Source organism: Bombus bifarius, unplaced genomic scaffold, assembly GCF_011952205.1.
Source record: "Bombus bifarius isolate JDL3187 unplaced genomic scaffold, Bbif_JDL3187 scf7180000008140, whole genome shotgun sequence".
NCBI lineage: Eukaryota > Metazoa > Arthropoda > Insecta > Hymenoptera > Apidae > Bombus > Bombus bifarius.
The window spans coordinates 104184-120589 of NW_022884468.1; the positions used below are offsets into that span (position 1 = coordinate 104184).

The 16406-nt window shown below is 35.7% G+C and overlaps 1 protein-coding gene across 1 annotated transcript in view; it reads right to left on the reverse strand.

Annotated features, from left to right (window-relative positions):
- Positions 1-7950, reverse strand: part of LOC117208563 (laminin subunit alpha-1-like) — a 90126-nt gene extending 82176 nt beyond the window's left edge. Inside the window, exon 1 of the mRNA XM_033449785.1 lies at positions 6907-7950. Within this exon, the coding sequence (XP_033305676.1) occupies positions 6907-7027 (121 nt within the window). The 5' untranslated portion in view covers positions 7028-7950. The remainder of the gene's footprint in view (positions 1-6906) is intronic.
- Between the last annotated feature and the right edge of the window lie 8456 nt (positions 7951-16406).

Consider the following 16406-nt stretch of genomic DNA (forward strand, 5'->3'; position numbering starts at 1 on the left):
AGTTTCGGCGAAAGGGCGAATTTAATCGTTCGCTCCGGCGAATCGACGTAAACGCCCGGTTGTTCGCGAAACAGCGCCGTTTCAGACGAGGAGAGACCGTATCCTGTTGTAAAACTGTTATCGTACCGCGCGTTTAAAGACGAACCAATGATTTCACTCGAGTTTAAAATTCGTTTCAATCCATTCTCTGTTAGCCACGCTTCCAATGGCTTGCATGCCTCATTCACTGTATTTCAACCGTTATTTATGTCAGGGAAAGTGTATTTCGCGGATTTCTGAATACGTATATGTACGATATTATCGTTCATAGGCATCCAGGCTATCGACACATTGATAGATTTATAGTAACGGTATGTGAGTTTTGTCAAAGGGTACAAATTAGCAATTACAAGGTACACAACCTCGTTGTGAAACGTATTGTAGTAAATTACCTCGTTAAGAAACATAGCAATAATATATGTTACTGTTTAAATGACGAATGAGTTTCATTTACTATATATTTGATCGTTTCTGTGGTAAACTGAAGTCATATGTTAAACAAACTTCTAAAGTAATAATCGAGTAATATAGGAATCGATTAACTGTAAATTATTTCTTCTTGCCGGTAAGTCGGCGAATTAAATAATTAAGAATGTCGTTAAAATGGCTTCAAAGTATCATAAAAATGCGAGTTTAATATTATAGGTGTAATTTACATACTGGTCGTATTAATTCAAGCAAAATACGTATCGAGAAATTTCAATTATCATTTTACGATGTTTGAGTAACGCACGGAAGATAATTAGACTTCGAATCAAAAAGGAGAAAATTACGAGCTTCCTTATAAGCATCGTAATGACAACGTTATACAATGCAAGCGTAATAAAACGACGAAAACCGCAATGATATACGATGCAATGCCGCGCAATTAACCCACATCCATCCATAAGTGCATTAGATACTATGTTCACATTAAACCGCAATTAAGTGTTTAATCGAGAAGAAATTACTGAAAGTCCCAAATTTTCCACGATCAAACACATACGTTCATAACTTTTTACATTACTAGATTATTATAGATTTATATACAGTAGTCTCCCTTATTCGAATTTCCTAATATCCAAACGTTCTATCATCCGAACATAATACTTGCCAATAATAGATGCCTTTTTTTTATATTTTATCAATGTTCAAATATAACGTAAACTTCCCTTTATTCGATCGAGCGAATTCCGATTATAAGAATTTAGTATGAAACTACTAGCGTTCTAACTATGGAAACAAAGTGCGACAAAATTACAAAATTCGAAACTGTAATTACGACAGAACTAGCAAAAATTTACTGTGTTGGGAAAGGTAAGATCACAGACATTACAAAGAGAAAAAATGATATTAAAAATTATCTAAGCCGCGTAGATTCCTCAGATGCTGGCAGCGGTAGAAAAACTTTAAATACACTGACCTAATGAAATGATTGCATTGCGAAAAGGACGATAATAACGACGATTGTGCACAAAAATGGAAACGAAAGTGACAATAAATATCTTCTTATGCCGAAGTATTCGTGGCATTTGAGGATATTCGATAGTTCAAAGTACAAAAAGAACGTGACTCTATACAGTTACTCATGTTGGAAAAATTACGTGGCAGGAAACAGGATATGGGATGCATAAATATTTAAGGAAACTATCAATTGTGCTCAATCTGTATTTGAACAAATAAAATTTCATATCAGAAATGTGATTGTTCTATTATTCCAAAAATTCTATCATTCGTACAATTTTGTGTTCCCGTTAGCTGGGATAATGCAGGCTGTAGCGTAATTAATTACGAGAGTTTATAAATCAATAGTCTTGTTCTCAATGATAAGGATAGCTTGATAACTCACAAGTTACTGTTACAATTCTAACGATCGAAGTACTGATTCAAATATATCGAATAGAATAAACTCGATGGCCATTAAACTATTAACCAAACGTAAAATATGCAAAATTATATTACAAACGTAAGAAAACGTCGTAAATCTTCTAAACGTTTGTATTACATGAATATCGAATAACATTAGTGTTTTACAGTCACAACAACAATTGCCTCGTTTCATTATTTCATTAAACTCATCGCATTTTATGTATATCTCTCAATCATCTTACTTACCATGAAGAAGAATCTGGTTTCCTGGACAGCTTGCACCTCGGCAATCGTCTGTCGCGTGAATAATAATAGTAATAATAGTAATGATAATAATAGCTTGGAAGATATGCAGTTACGGTTTTACGTCGGCTATTGCATAGACATTAATATCGGGTGTAAAGAGAAACGATCAGCCCGATTAGAGAAACAGGAAGCGATACATGGGCGGGCCGACGAGTGCCAGCTCGATCTTTCGATATCTTGAAGATTCGATCGCGGCGGCGGCGGCGGCAGCGGCTTGCCAGAGCAACCGCTATCTGTGTGTATACGATCGATCGATCTCGCTTGACTAACCCTCCGTGAACGTTAATTATCGCGTGTTACTCTTATTTATCGTTTCACGAAGCAATGATAGTTACGCGGTTGCGTCTGACCCACTAAAAATGCCACTCTAGAGCACATTTTTCGGGAAACCACGAGAAAAGAAGATGATTACGAGAACGTAGTGATGCTGATGAACAGTTCGTTTGTTATATCTCCAAGTTTGATATTATCTTCGATTTTATTTCGTATTTGGTAGTGTTTAGACTTTTGATTATTATTTTAATAATAAGAGGAAATTATTAGAATTGGATGATCGAAGTAGTAAATAGTAGAGAATCTTTGTAGTATATATGAACATTTGATGAACGTATATGATCATTTTTGTAGTACAAAAAGGGCTATATACAGGCTGACAAAAGTAATGATATTATGCATTCAGTTCGTATTTCACGTATTCATCGATAGGAAGATTGGAAGTTGATTAGGATCGCTGTGTAGGAAGCTTTATGAACGTCAAATGGCTAATTATTGAACGTTATTCGTATTTATTGCTTTTCGAAGTAGCGCGATAATTGCCAGTTTGCATCCGAGCTATTAAAACTGCAACTTTCGATCAAGTTTTTCGAGAGATGAAAAGAAAGTAGTTCCAAGAACAGCAAATTTTATTACGGTAGTTTCTTGATAATTGCAACGCGCGTAGTTTTAATTGTACAACATTTCTATTAAAATTACCTCTTATGTGCTTTTATACGTGTCGAATTAATAATTGTAACAATAATTAATAATTAATCATTTCCTCGTGCATTCCAACGAATATTTAAAATACTACAATATTCAAATTTTTGATTATCGAAAATAATATTTAAACAATAAGGTTCGATATAAATTTCTTACAAATGTTTAATACACGATATTTTTGGAAAGAATTTCCATACTCATAGAAGTATTTAAATAGTCGATTATCCGCTATATTAATCAACCTCGATGTGTATTCGCCGAGACGATCTCTATCACTCATTATACTTATGCTTATCATTACTATTTTTCTTACTGGTAATAAATATATTATAATCCCTATACGAATTTCCAAATTTGTCTCAAATTGTACCAATATAAACATTATAGTCATTGGAGTAATTATCAAATTTTACATTTTTTATATTTTTCATATTCTTTACATATTTCGTTACAAGCCGCGCAATATATACACAAAACGGTTTTATATAGTAACTAAATATTTACCATGACTCAGTGTACGTCCAAGTTCACGATCAAGGTGACCAACATGTCCATTTTACCAGTCTCGTATCACCGAGCATCGGTGTGAAAAATAATCGATAACCTTCGTCTTCGATCGCGCTAGATATCGCGCAAAGGATGCGCTCGCGTTCCACCCTATACCGATTCGATGTAGTTGCTGCTAAATATAGAGCAAAGAGGCGGGAGGCACGGAATGTCCTGACACTTAATATTCTTGGAGCAGACGTGTATTTTACGAGGTCGCAGTCGTTGTGATTCGTCTAAATTTTCACCCATATTTTAAAAGACCACACCGCGAGCATTCGTCCACAAATTTTTAGAACGAGTTTGAGTTAAGTACACGCGTCAGTCTCAGAATTTCTGTGAATTGACGATTGATTTTTATATATTTTTTACTTTATATTAAACTGCGAAATTATCATCACTGAGATGGGAATGGCGTTAAAACTTGGCGACCAATCGACATAATTTGGAAAAATATGTTTGACGTTCTCAGTATCGTTTCTCGTACCAGGTATACTTTTCCAACGAAAGTGTACGCGGTCATGAAATATTTTTCATGCTACACAAAAATACCAATCTACATGCTTCGCTTCTGACATAATTCTTTCAATCTTTGAAGAATTTATGATAATAATCGGCATACCAACTTGCTTGATTTGTAATGCAATATATAGGTATTCGTATTGGATACTGCAAAATGATTTAATCGATAGTTTGCTTCTTTCTTTATATAAGATGGCTGAAATGGTTAAAAATTCTTCGTCCAAATCGAGTTTCTAATAATTCATCGACTACGAATCTAACAAATTTCTATAAAACTGCCAATGTGCGATTTTCTTCCTTACTCGAGTCCTTAATTGCCTCGTGTTTTTAACCTAAGAGAAGCCTGTACACCTTGAAAACTGGGCCGTTAAAAAGGAGCTACAGGGGAGCTCTAGTTCAAAAAAGGCAGATGTTGGTACAGACGAGACGTTGAAGGCTTCAATTAAAGGCGGGAGGTTAGGAGCTGCGGAAGTTATTACGGATATTACGCAGAAACCATTCGGTGGATGTTTAGAAGATTAAAGGTTCAAGGTTTCACGGAATTGATTACCGTAGGATATGACTATAGTGTGAGATGAAAAAGGAAACGGCCTATTAGAAAATGGAGCTATTTAAAATCTTTCGCATCTACCTATCCATATATATATATATAAAAAAAAAAAAAGAAATTGTAAAATTACGTAATGTAGCTTATAACGCATAAGATCATACCTATTTCAAAATGTAAAACAAACAAAAGTCCATCGTTACGATATTACCTATCCTTTCGCCTGCGACATTTGAAAAATAGGAAAACGTACGTTTAAAATGGAATTTACGCAGAAATTGCAGCAGGATGAAATAAAAGCCTACACGCGTGCGCGCTTCGGAAAAAAGCCCGTAAAACTGTCACAATAACTGTAAAAAATTATTCGCGTAACGAGGCGCACGCTTGAGCTGGAAGGAACGGGCGCAAATACGTTTCGAAGGAATGATTTTGTACCGCGGCAATAAAAAGCTTCTATCTTGATCTCGTCGAGTGCCGTTGCACTCGCCTGTCTACATAACATCTGAGACATTACGGATAAACGGCGATTCATGTGCATTATGCTTAGCGTGTTGTGCAAATCTACGTTATGCAAATAACACTGTATCACGTCACTGGTCTAAATCGTAATCTGTCAAAAATGTATTAAACCGGGTAATGAGTTCGTTCACCTCTTTCGCTAGTAATAATATCGCTACCTGGCAACAACAGTGGCACGACTACAAAGAAGTTTCAAATTTGCTTTTGTCGGATAGGAGATCTACATTATGTTTCTATCTTTATCGCGTAAAACGATAGGTATATTTATAATTCCGTCAATTTGGCATCAAACGGCAAAATTATTACTTATATCGTTATCAACCTGGCCTTAGTTTAACAATACTGACTCATTAATTGTAGTGTGATGCTACGAATGGAAGGTATTGTACTGTACTGCTTTCGTGAACAGTAACTCGTGAAGATTTCTTCGTAAATTTTACGGAGCATCTCCTCTCGAATTCACATTTTTTCAAGCCGTGCCGCTATCGATGCCAAAATAGCGACAAAGCTTTTCTAGGAATGGGAGGAAAATGTTACTTATGGCATTTATAATTGACAAGCCTGCTCGAAAGCAAGATATCGAAAATAATTCGTAGAATTCAATTTCTTTACGTTCGAGCAATATAAGTTTATAATAGGGAAGAGAGAGAGAGAAGAAATGATATATAATGTTTAAAGCCGAATTTGCTCTGTTTCACTTTGGAGCAACACAGAGGATGAACGATGCTTTCATCCTTCGTGTTCAGCGAAAACAAAGTGAAACAGTGTGAAGTTTAAATTTCGCGCGGATTGATCGAGAAGAATTCGCTAAAAAATTTCCTAATTCGTAAAAAATTCCTAAAAATGTCTAACGCGAAATAAGAGGAAAAGAACTGTAATCATTCATTGTTACGCGGGAAAGTTCGTGACACTGGTGATGAATCGTATTAAAAAATAAAGCGGTCATTATGCGGGAATCGGAACAATGTCATCGTTATCGAAAGTAATATGACTAATAAAAAGAAACGGCAATGAAGTATTATCTTTTTATTGCTTATGTATAACGTACGTGACGATGTTGATATAAGATCCGTAAGACGAAATTGCAGAATACTTTGCGATATTTAATGAATGCTTGGTGGCAATTTATAATGCAATTTCAGACTATTATTGACATTGAATGGGAAGATAACTGGACATAAATGTGCAAGGGGTAATTATAGCGAAATAATATACATATGTACCCAAAATAGTCTATTTAGTGCAGTTATCGATTGCTAATTTTTTAATCAAAATGATAAACTGTGATCAAGTACAATATTTATTTGTATAAATAAGTAAAATACTCATTAGAGAGTTAAAAAGAAAAACAAGAAGAAATATAGAAAATATAAATTATAATGACAATAATGTTCGATTCATACATTATTAAATACGAAAGAAATTATAATACGTAATATGCTCTAAACCTTACCATCCATCACATAAACAATTCTGGATGGTATACATATGTATCCCGAGAAAAAACTTTAGCTGCGTCGTCAGCGCTCTGTTTACCCAGTTCCAGTAAAGTAAAAAAGGAGAGAAAGAAAATACCGACAAAAACAAACAAAAGGACTTACCATGCCTCGTGTTGTGTCTAAATCCACGAGCAGCATGCGCGGCATTCAGGTTCCACAGGAGCAACAAGAGGAAGAAGAGGCTTCGTAACATTAAAGAAGAGCGGAGCATTCGAACAGCCATGATTCACGAGAATATTCGCAATTCGCGATATCGTCGAACAAAGGCGACCATTCACGCACACGCGGTTCGTAAATCAAAGGGGAAACAGCAAAATTCTTAACTAGTCTTCGGCACTGAACGAATCGTGGGACGATTTCACGCCGATCACAACGCTCGACATTCGTTGGTGAACCGCCACGGTTCGCTCGTGGTTTGCACTTTTATCCTGGTGTCTTCTGTTTCCATCGACGCCGCGGATATCATTTCGAATCGCGCGTGTCGGCCACTCGCGAGCTCCAGTCGTTCGAATCGACGTTCATTTTTCCCGCCGTTTGCCGCGCGAAACGTAACCAAAAAATCCGACCGCGATTACACACCGCGAGGGAAACGTCGCGAATACGCACACCGAATACAGTCGATCGATAGATTCGATTATTCGATTATCGAAACACGCCGGGCGCTCAAACGGAACCGATTCGCGTGTCGGAAAATGAAACGAACGTATCGAAATCGAGAAACACAACCACGTTCACCCTTTATCGAACTGACACATCGTACGCGAGACTTTCAACGACCGTCGAAATATCAGATTCGTTTGCGATTTTTCCACGTGTCAACGTTCACTTGTTGCACCGTCGCAGGATAAAGTCCTTTCGCGCGCTCTCTCTCTCTCTCCTCTCTCTCCTCTCTCTTTCTCTTCCTACCTCACTCCCGCCAATTTCGATGTTGTACCGGTCGCTCGTAAACAAAGACGCCTCGCTGCGTTAGTATCACTTCCGTCGTTTTCTTCGTATTTGTTTTCTGCGTGGTTGTCCACGTTTTACACGCGCTTATTCACCTACGTATGTACGAAAACGGGTCCCTTTCGAGTGACGGTCGTGACGATAAAACCGTTCCAAAAGGAAACCAGGACGACCGACGGGAAACACGAACGGTGTGAGCGCCGCGAGCGAACTGAACCGAAGTGTCGAGCCACCACCGAGTACGACTCTTTGCTCACCTCCCACCCCTCACCATTTACCCTCACACTTAGCGGTTACGCTACCCTAAGTTTTGACAGATAGAAGGAATATCTGGTACATATTGTCTGTTGTAATCTCCATAAATTTCCTCTACTCGTTATGCCAAGTAAATCAGAAGTTTCACAGATGTTAGATTTTTACGATAAACGTGAAAATGTTACGACGTTCGTCTCTGACCATTCGCACTTTCAACATTCATATTCGTGTTATCTTCCTCTGTGCGACTTTATAAATGTAATATAATTTTTTTGCTTCTTTACTAGTAGGTTTATGGAGATTATAAAACAGTAATTTATATTAATGTATTAGTAAAGTAAATTTTAATTTGCGATGTTAATTACGTATTATACGTATTTTAATCGTTCAGTTTGTTATAGTATTTTGTTTATCAACGTATTATCGATACTAGCTTCTCCAAAACAGTGTAGTATTACAAATTACGATAGATAATATCGCGAGAGATATAAATTATTTCTACTTCCATTCTTGCGAACGTATTATTGAAATGAAGAAAAACATTTATGCGGATAGTATGATATATTTTCGTGATTTTATCTACTTTGGCAAAAGTATCGATTTCATCAAATATAGCGTTAAAACAGCGTTAAAGGATATTCGCAGTGGCCAAATATCGAATTTCATAGTGTTGTGAGATACCAGATTTAGCTTTATCTGGTATAGGTATCTTACCGGCAATCGCCTACAGGCGTTGCCCTTACAATTCGTGATTTCTGAAAGGGACGTGGAATTTATGCATTATTATCTACGATCAATACACGTTTACCTTTTCGCGGCTATATGTCAGATTAAATCGCACATTTATATTACTCAAACTTTCCCTTCTCTTTAATATATTAGTGATATAGTTTTTGATCGACAACACGATCAACAGTCTGGTGGAAAATCAATTTTATGCATGGATGATATTGAATATTGGAAGTGTAAACAATTTTGTAATATTCATAAAGGATTAAAGATGTTTTATATAAAACTATTAAGATATTCCAATATACCTATTGTTCCAAGATAGAATATATTTTACATATATCCTGTAACAATTGTATAGTATTTCAATACTTTTTACCCCAAAATTGGAAATTGATTTTTTTTAAATATCTATTATATATATTATATCTTTTATATCTATTAAGCACCGTAGTATATTTTGATTTATATTCCGGGCACATGACCATAGCAAATATTCCTTTGACATATTCAGTTGACTCATTTCATATCTGCCTTGTTCATTATTTCACTTCCTACACCTCGAAGGATTAACGTAGGTATAAAGGATATGGAAAGTAGTAAATAGTCAGATTTAGATTTTTAAGCATTTTTTTACTAAAGAAACATATTTCAATAACGAACACACACGGACAAATCAGTGGTCGAACTAAACCATACAAGATTAGGTACTTCTCTATTTCTTCTTTGCCTCTAGAAGGTTACAATGCTTTGGTTATCTTTTTTTTTTGGTTTTAGGTATATAGGATAGTTATGGATATAATTAGTGTTCTTTCTTGTATTTTTTTTGCTTTTTTTTTGTTTTTTAGCACTGAAATTACCAAGCGGCTCAAAGTTCCCAGTTCGCTCTCAATCGCCTTGGCTGCTCGATCGCGTGATCGATCTGACACATAGTACTACTATCGTTATACAATAATTGCTATGAGCTATCGACTCGCCTCGACAAAATTCCGACCATAATCACGCGTATCAAGGAGCCATCTATTGCTTCGCATTTAAAGTTAAACATACGATGCGTCCACCCCAATTTCCATTATGTCTTTATTACAACGACGTTACATCAAAATTCACACGTTTTGAGAAAGCGACGAACGAACTCTTGCATTCTTTGCCGAGTAAAGAGCCAAGAGACGAAGATTCGACTCTCGACCTCTGGGGGATACGTAATCAGTGATTGACAAAATAATATGAAAATGCAAGTGTCGCATCACTCTTATCGCAGTTCGGTGACCTGCAATTAATTACTGTCACACGGTGATACGTGCAGACAGGTATTGATATGGCATTTAGATATCGTTGCAACACGCACGTACTTAGAAACTACGTACAATATCTGGTGATCGTGCGCCTCGTTTATGCACTTTATATTTCTTCGGTTCGACTTACCTGTTTATACGTAGGCGCTTTCGTTCGGCAGTTACATCAACCCGTACGATGTCAAATGGAAGGTTCGATACTTTAAAGACTGTCGCGTGCCGGTTTTGGCAGTTCTACAAGGTTTTGCATCTCTTGTACATCACGGGATATATTATATTTCCATGTTATTTTATTTCGACGTGTTCACGGCGCTACGATGTTATTTCTAATTTGTACGAACGCGATACATTCGATAAATATCGTTTTGATATGTACGCAGTGTTCGGAGAGATATGTAAATCGATTTGAATCAACGACCGAAGATTTCTAGAAGACAATTGAATTCGTTAATGTTCTCTTAACCCGTAAATCTCCTCGGTGCAATTATAATGTACAACTTGAGCCTTGCAAACCCGCGCAAATTGCAGCAATGAGAAGTCGTCAGTCCGAGCTCTTTTCGTTTCACGCCAAGAGGAGATTTCAAACCTAACCTATAAAACGATTTACACTGAAAGCATGTTACGCGATACAGGGTGGCGACCTTTGGTTTCATCGTAGGACGCGACACGAATTTTATGAGATCCTTTCGCACGGAAGTAACCTTTTATATCGCATGTCAGCGGAACAGACATTCAAAAATCGCGATCATTATCAACGTTTACATCCTGCATAGAACAAACGTCACATGAAACACTGCTCCGAGGCAAATTCATCTTTCGCGTTTGTTATTTAAGATCGATGATTTTTTTGATTCCAAGTCGGTCCGTGGGCCAGGTCAGAAAAGGAAATCGGTATCAAGTATGATTATCGCCGTTTCTCGTTTAATCGGGAAATAATATGCGTTTTATCGCTTCTCTCAGTCGTTCTACGTTCATCGAGCGAATCGCTTGGAATACTTATACGCGCACAGGTTACCACGAGAAATTGGTTGTTCGTTTTCGTGTGACTCGTTCATTCCTTTCCCCTTGCTTCAACTTTACACCAGCAGATACACAGCACACGCACATATACTCGTACATACATATGCACAGACGAAATGTCCTATCTCTCACGCATAATAGTTACGTCGTAATGTAGCGAATCCTTTGCAACAGCTATAGATATAAACTATTTAGTACGTAGTAGAGCGTAATATGTACGTCGGTACGCGTGTATTCTCAGATGTTCCTCAGAATGTACGTATCTGATACGCATGCAGCTCGATATATCGTATAATACATGATAAGAATAACATTATACAGTCGTACGTAATCATAGTAGTAAAAAGTAAAAACAGTATGAAAAATTATTGTATTGTTTCCCGTTACTTATTATTAGGTCATTGCTCCACGTTGTTGCACTGTAAACGCGAATATTGTATCTTTTTCGTACGAACAGCCATCAACGAACAAATAACATACATATTACTATGTGTATAGTTGAGAAACAGTTAAAGTATACGAGCTGGACCGACGATAGGCGTTTTGGTGCCCTCGAAGAGATTGTATTTTGTCGCCTTTACAGCTGTTACGATAGACATCGAATATGATAGATCGAATCAATTACAGAAACTAACGAAGGCGTCAAGATTTAGAGGGCACCACTAGGCGACGCGTAGTTTGCCTAAGCTCCGGATTCCCAACCTGTTTGTCCTTATAAAATATTTTATTATGAAAATTTTCACATTTATTTGTTTTAATACAATTATATCGCAATATTATATTAATACTCGTAACACTGATTCTTGGTATATGAAAAGAACAGACTTAATATCTAATTTTGAAATTATGGCAAAACTTAATGTTAGTTTCTTATTGTATTTAAAAATTCCCTCTCGTGCATGTCTAGCGAGATCGAAGGTTAGACATTGTTTGTACGATTCATTTCTATTATGAAAGATAGTCTCGGACTCGACAAAGGTTGGGAAACATTGACTTAAGTCAAAGATTGGCCCAATGCCTAGCCCCAATGGCTTTAATATAAGAAACAACATTCTTTCGGTTAACAGTATATGATGTTTGCTCGTTTTACAATTAAATGGTAAATACACTTTAGTCGAAAAACGTGACAGACGGTCTACAAATTACAAGCAATTCTTTGGTTTAACAAACATTCATGGGACTGTTATAATCTCAAATTTTGCGTTCGGTGAGCTTCGAACATGGAATAACCATACAAATACAAATGTTCAAAATATCGCATTATGCGTAGGATGACATTGATGACGGTCAATGCTTTCTCATGGTGAAGATATGACAATGCTAGGCTAGATAAGAATAAGTTTACGAATGATGTTATCTTTAAGTACAGAACTCCGTAGTTTCCTTCAGAGTCGGAATGATTCATATTGTCTCCTCCGAATACAGCTGGAAGTCTGTTTGTGTACATTTTTACGATAAAAGGGTAAACGTTCAACGATGAAATAGTTACATTTAAATGGCGAAAATATCGGAAAAATGTGGAATTATACATCGTAAAACGTTCATCTAAGAAGGTATACATTGATCATGTCTGCCATTGCATTTCATTTTCGCAAATGTAAAATTCTCTTCAAAGGGCATACGATTTTAACAAAGATCATTTGCATTAATTTGTTCTGTTGTGAAATGCATATCATTGGAACAAAGTGCATATGACAATCAATGAATATGATAATTTTTTTAATGGCAATGTTTTTATGTTACAATAATCATGACGTTTTGAATGAAACGTTTGTAATAGTGGATGATGCTGATTTCTGCATAAGTATAATCGCTCGTAAACGATGGATTATTATTGTCCGCTTATTCTTTTCTTAAAGAAATAAATATTAGACGTTACCCCAACTCGTGAAAATACGCCCTTTACTCCACTAATAGCAGCATTCGTTTAAACACGCACACATGCCTTTCATGAATAACAATTTTCCAATTTATTCGGCAATCCGACGAACGATATTTCTTTACGGCAAAAGTAGCGACGAAACATTCTTTTTAATTAATGATCGTTCTTTCGCCTGTGAGAAACTACGGAAAGGGACACGAAGAACTGTAACACAGAGATATTTAATTGCACCAAGCATTGTTCTACGAAATGCAGGAAAATTTTTTTCTTTTGGTACAATTACATCTATCAAAAGTTTCGCAGCACTTTTGTATTGTGCGGCTTTTTGAAAATTGATCACATTGAAAATATTTTCGCAACGCTTATTTTAGATGCATCACGTTTCTCAAAATGCATTTTCAATTTATTTGATGCATTCCAGATGTTCATTGTAAGTATTAAAAAACAAATTTGAACGTTATTTATTGATAATCGGGTGCAGCGTCTCGATGACTTCGTTATCGAGTATTTCCATTCTCCTTAAAGACAAGGCTCGATTTTATAGCATGCAATATTTTTAAATAAATGAAGAACAGAATACAATATAGCCTACAAATTCTATGTTACCGACGATAGTTACGTGGATTTCTGGTCAATTCACAAAGCGAAATTTACAGAAACCACCTTTGCCGACTAACTTCGGACACCATCCACTCGATTCCAATCGATCGAAATAATCTGTACATACTTCCTTTTACGTCAACGACTAACAAATTTAAAGTATGGAAATTAATATTTACTATGTTTGGATACGAAGATTGATAAAAAGATTCGAGTTCGAATCAATATGACATTTGGTCCTATCGATAAGTTCTCATCTGATTTTCTCCGCATGCCATAAGTTCATAGCGCGTATTTCAAATGTGCTAACGTTGTCACTGTTTTCTCACCACGAATTCTTAATATTAGCCCTTTTCTGGTGACGTTTCAATCTTTTCCAATATTATCTAATTAAAATTGTTATTTAGTTAAACGGAACGATATTAGCGTCGCGTATACTCTGGTATGAAATTTCATTGTTCAGAGCCATAATTTTCTACAACTACATTGATTTGTAGTTTTGAAAGAACGCGTGTATTGTTGCATTTTTACTAGGATTGCGCTCGAAGCAATCGAATGATTCGCTCTAAGAGCTATCGACAGATTTTACAAATCGACGTCGCTCGATTTTTACGGTTACCTCGTACCTTCTTGAATATCCTAAGAGAAGTTACGTTACGACAACAAATCATCTAGATTCGTAGCAACCAATTTATTCTAAAGATTTTTAACGTTTCCCTTGTTTTCGATAGTTGAGAAATTTCACTAATATCCAATATTCATTAAGACGTACAGTCTTTTCTACGATTTTATCCAGGTATCGTTAGGCGAATGAATACGAACCTGATAACACGCCAATTTAAACGATTAAATGCCCATTTCATTTATTTGGCGCATCTAACAAATTTTTCATTCCTTTTCTCTCTAATAGCATTATATAGTATTAAATAGTATAAATCATTTTATTAAAAAGTAAAATTAATTATATCTTTGTAGTATCTTTGGATCTATTTTCTTCGTCTTAAATTTCCTTAATGTCGTAGTCTTTCTCCCAAATTGATTTTTACGACAGTTGTCAAAAGGATTCTTTAAAAACGAATAAAAAAGGATTCTTCAAAAGCGAAATTTTGCTTGTATCCAAATGAATTCAAGAAATGCTAACTTACATTGTTACAATGATAAAAACGCAATAGAAAAATATAAAACGAAAAACGTTCCACGTACCATTATAACTGTATATACATTCGCCTAACATGACACCATGACGGATGCATTGGGTCATCCCATAAATAATGCGGTCGTTGGTTCTCGTATTACTATTAAATAAAAATCAAATTTATTAGGAAATAAAAAATATTGGCAATCGACCAGCGTTGAATTTTCTCGTATTTTTTATAATTCCCTATCTTTTTCCATGGAGCTTTCTATTCCAATTCTCATCGTTTCGAGCATAACCGTGAGAAAGCCATGTTACCTATGGGACGACTCAATATATTCAACTCAGAATTAAAGCAATCGCATAGCGAATGAAAGCAAGCGCAGAATACGCGAGAAAATTGTTCTAATCTAAAGTGAATGTTTATTCGGATGGATTTTACAAAAATCTTTAAAACTTGAATTCACAGCATTCGTGAAACATATTCGAAAGCATATTTACCATCTTCGTAGATATTTGCAATAAAAAAGTCCTCTGACACGATTTCGAATTTCAATTTACAGGAAGATACATTGCTTTGACGCGTGTTTTCTTTGTAGAAAGAAGCATTTACCCGTCGCTTATTCGCGGTCGAATTATATTTATGATAGCCCTTAGTCCTTCATGTTGCCGATGATATCGCTTTGAAATATACGGATAATAGAGCTTTGGTGCTTTAATAACCCTTTATTTCCTGCGATATTACACGTGGTAAATGTTCTTGCGGTTGTTTGCTTTTAAATTGTGCGAAGCCTGGCGGTGCGTGATCGTCAGGCATAAAGAGGAAATAATGTTGTCGGGACATGTCGACGATCACGATCGCCAAGTAATAATGAGATAATAATGAGTTGTAACGATTCGAGGAATTTTGAATGATAGCTGGAAGATTTGAAATGACAGCACGATTTACGACAAACTGAATATTTCATTGATACATCGAGACTGTTATCGAAATATAAAGGTATAAGTTTGCTGTGAATTTTCGTTTTAGAAATTTTTGCGAAAACACATGTAGCTCGACGACGCGAACATATCCGAATCATTGGAGCTCAATTAGGGAGCTGTTTCAATTGGTTTAAAAATTTCATATACGATAAAACGACAAAGAACGTGATTAACGCGTTAATTGAGTTCGTTTCTTCGAGAAGAGAAATCAAGAAAAGATTTCGAGACATTCTTTTGTTTAGGGCACAGACTCAAAATTACCCCTTTATACATGCAAACTAAACCACTTCCCTGACACATTTTTAAATTCAATCTAATCAAACGTATTTATAATAAGAGTTATATATAAATATATATTTAACATTAATAGTTTTAAAATCAATATAAAAATGAACATGGAAAGATTTTCTTTGTACTGTCCGTACGATTATGTTTAAAATAGTACTATAGCGAGAGCAGAAAATTGTTTCCCCCTAAAATTGTGCTTTAAATTTCAATCTTTTAGGTTCATTTTCTACAATACTTTTAGAAATAAAGGTTTGTTAATTAATTGAAGGAAAAATACACTGTATTTGCACGAAACACGATATGATGAAAAAGATCAAAATATATTTACATTTACAAATGACATTTTCAAAGAAATTTCAATTTAGATCGGAAACTCGATCGAAGATGTATCAGTTTCGGCGAAGTAAGAAATGCATCAAGGCAGTGGTCGATTTTTCACTAAAATTCACTTACGTCCATTTCTCTACAT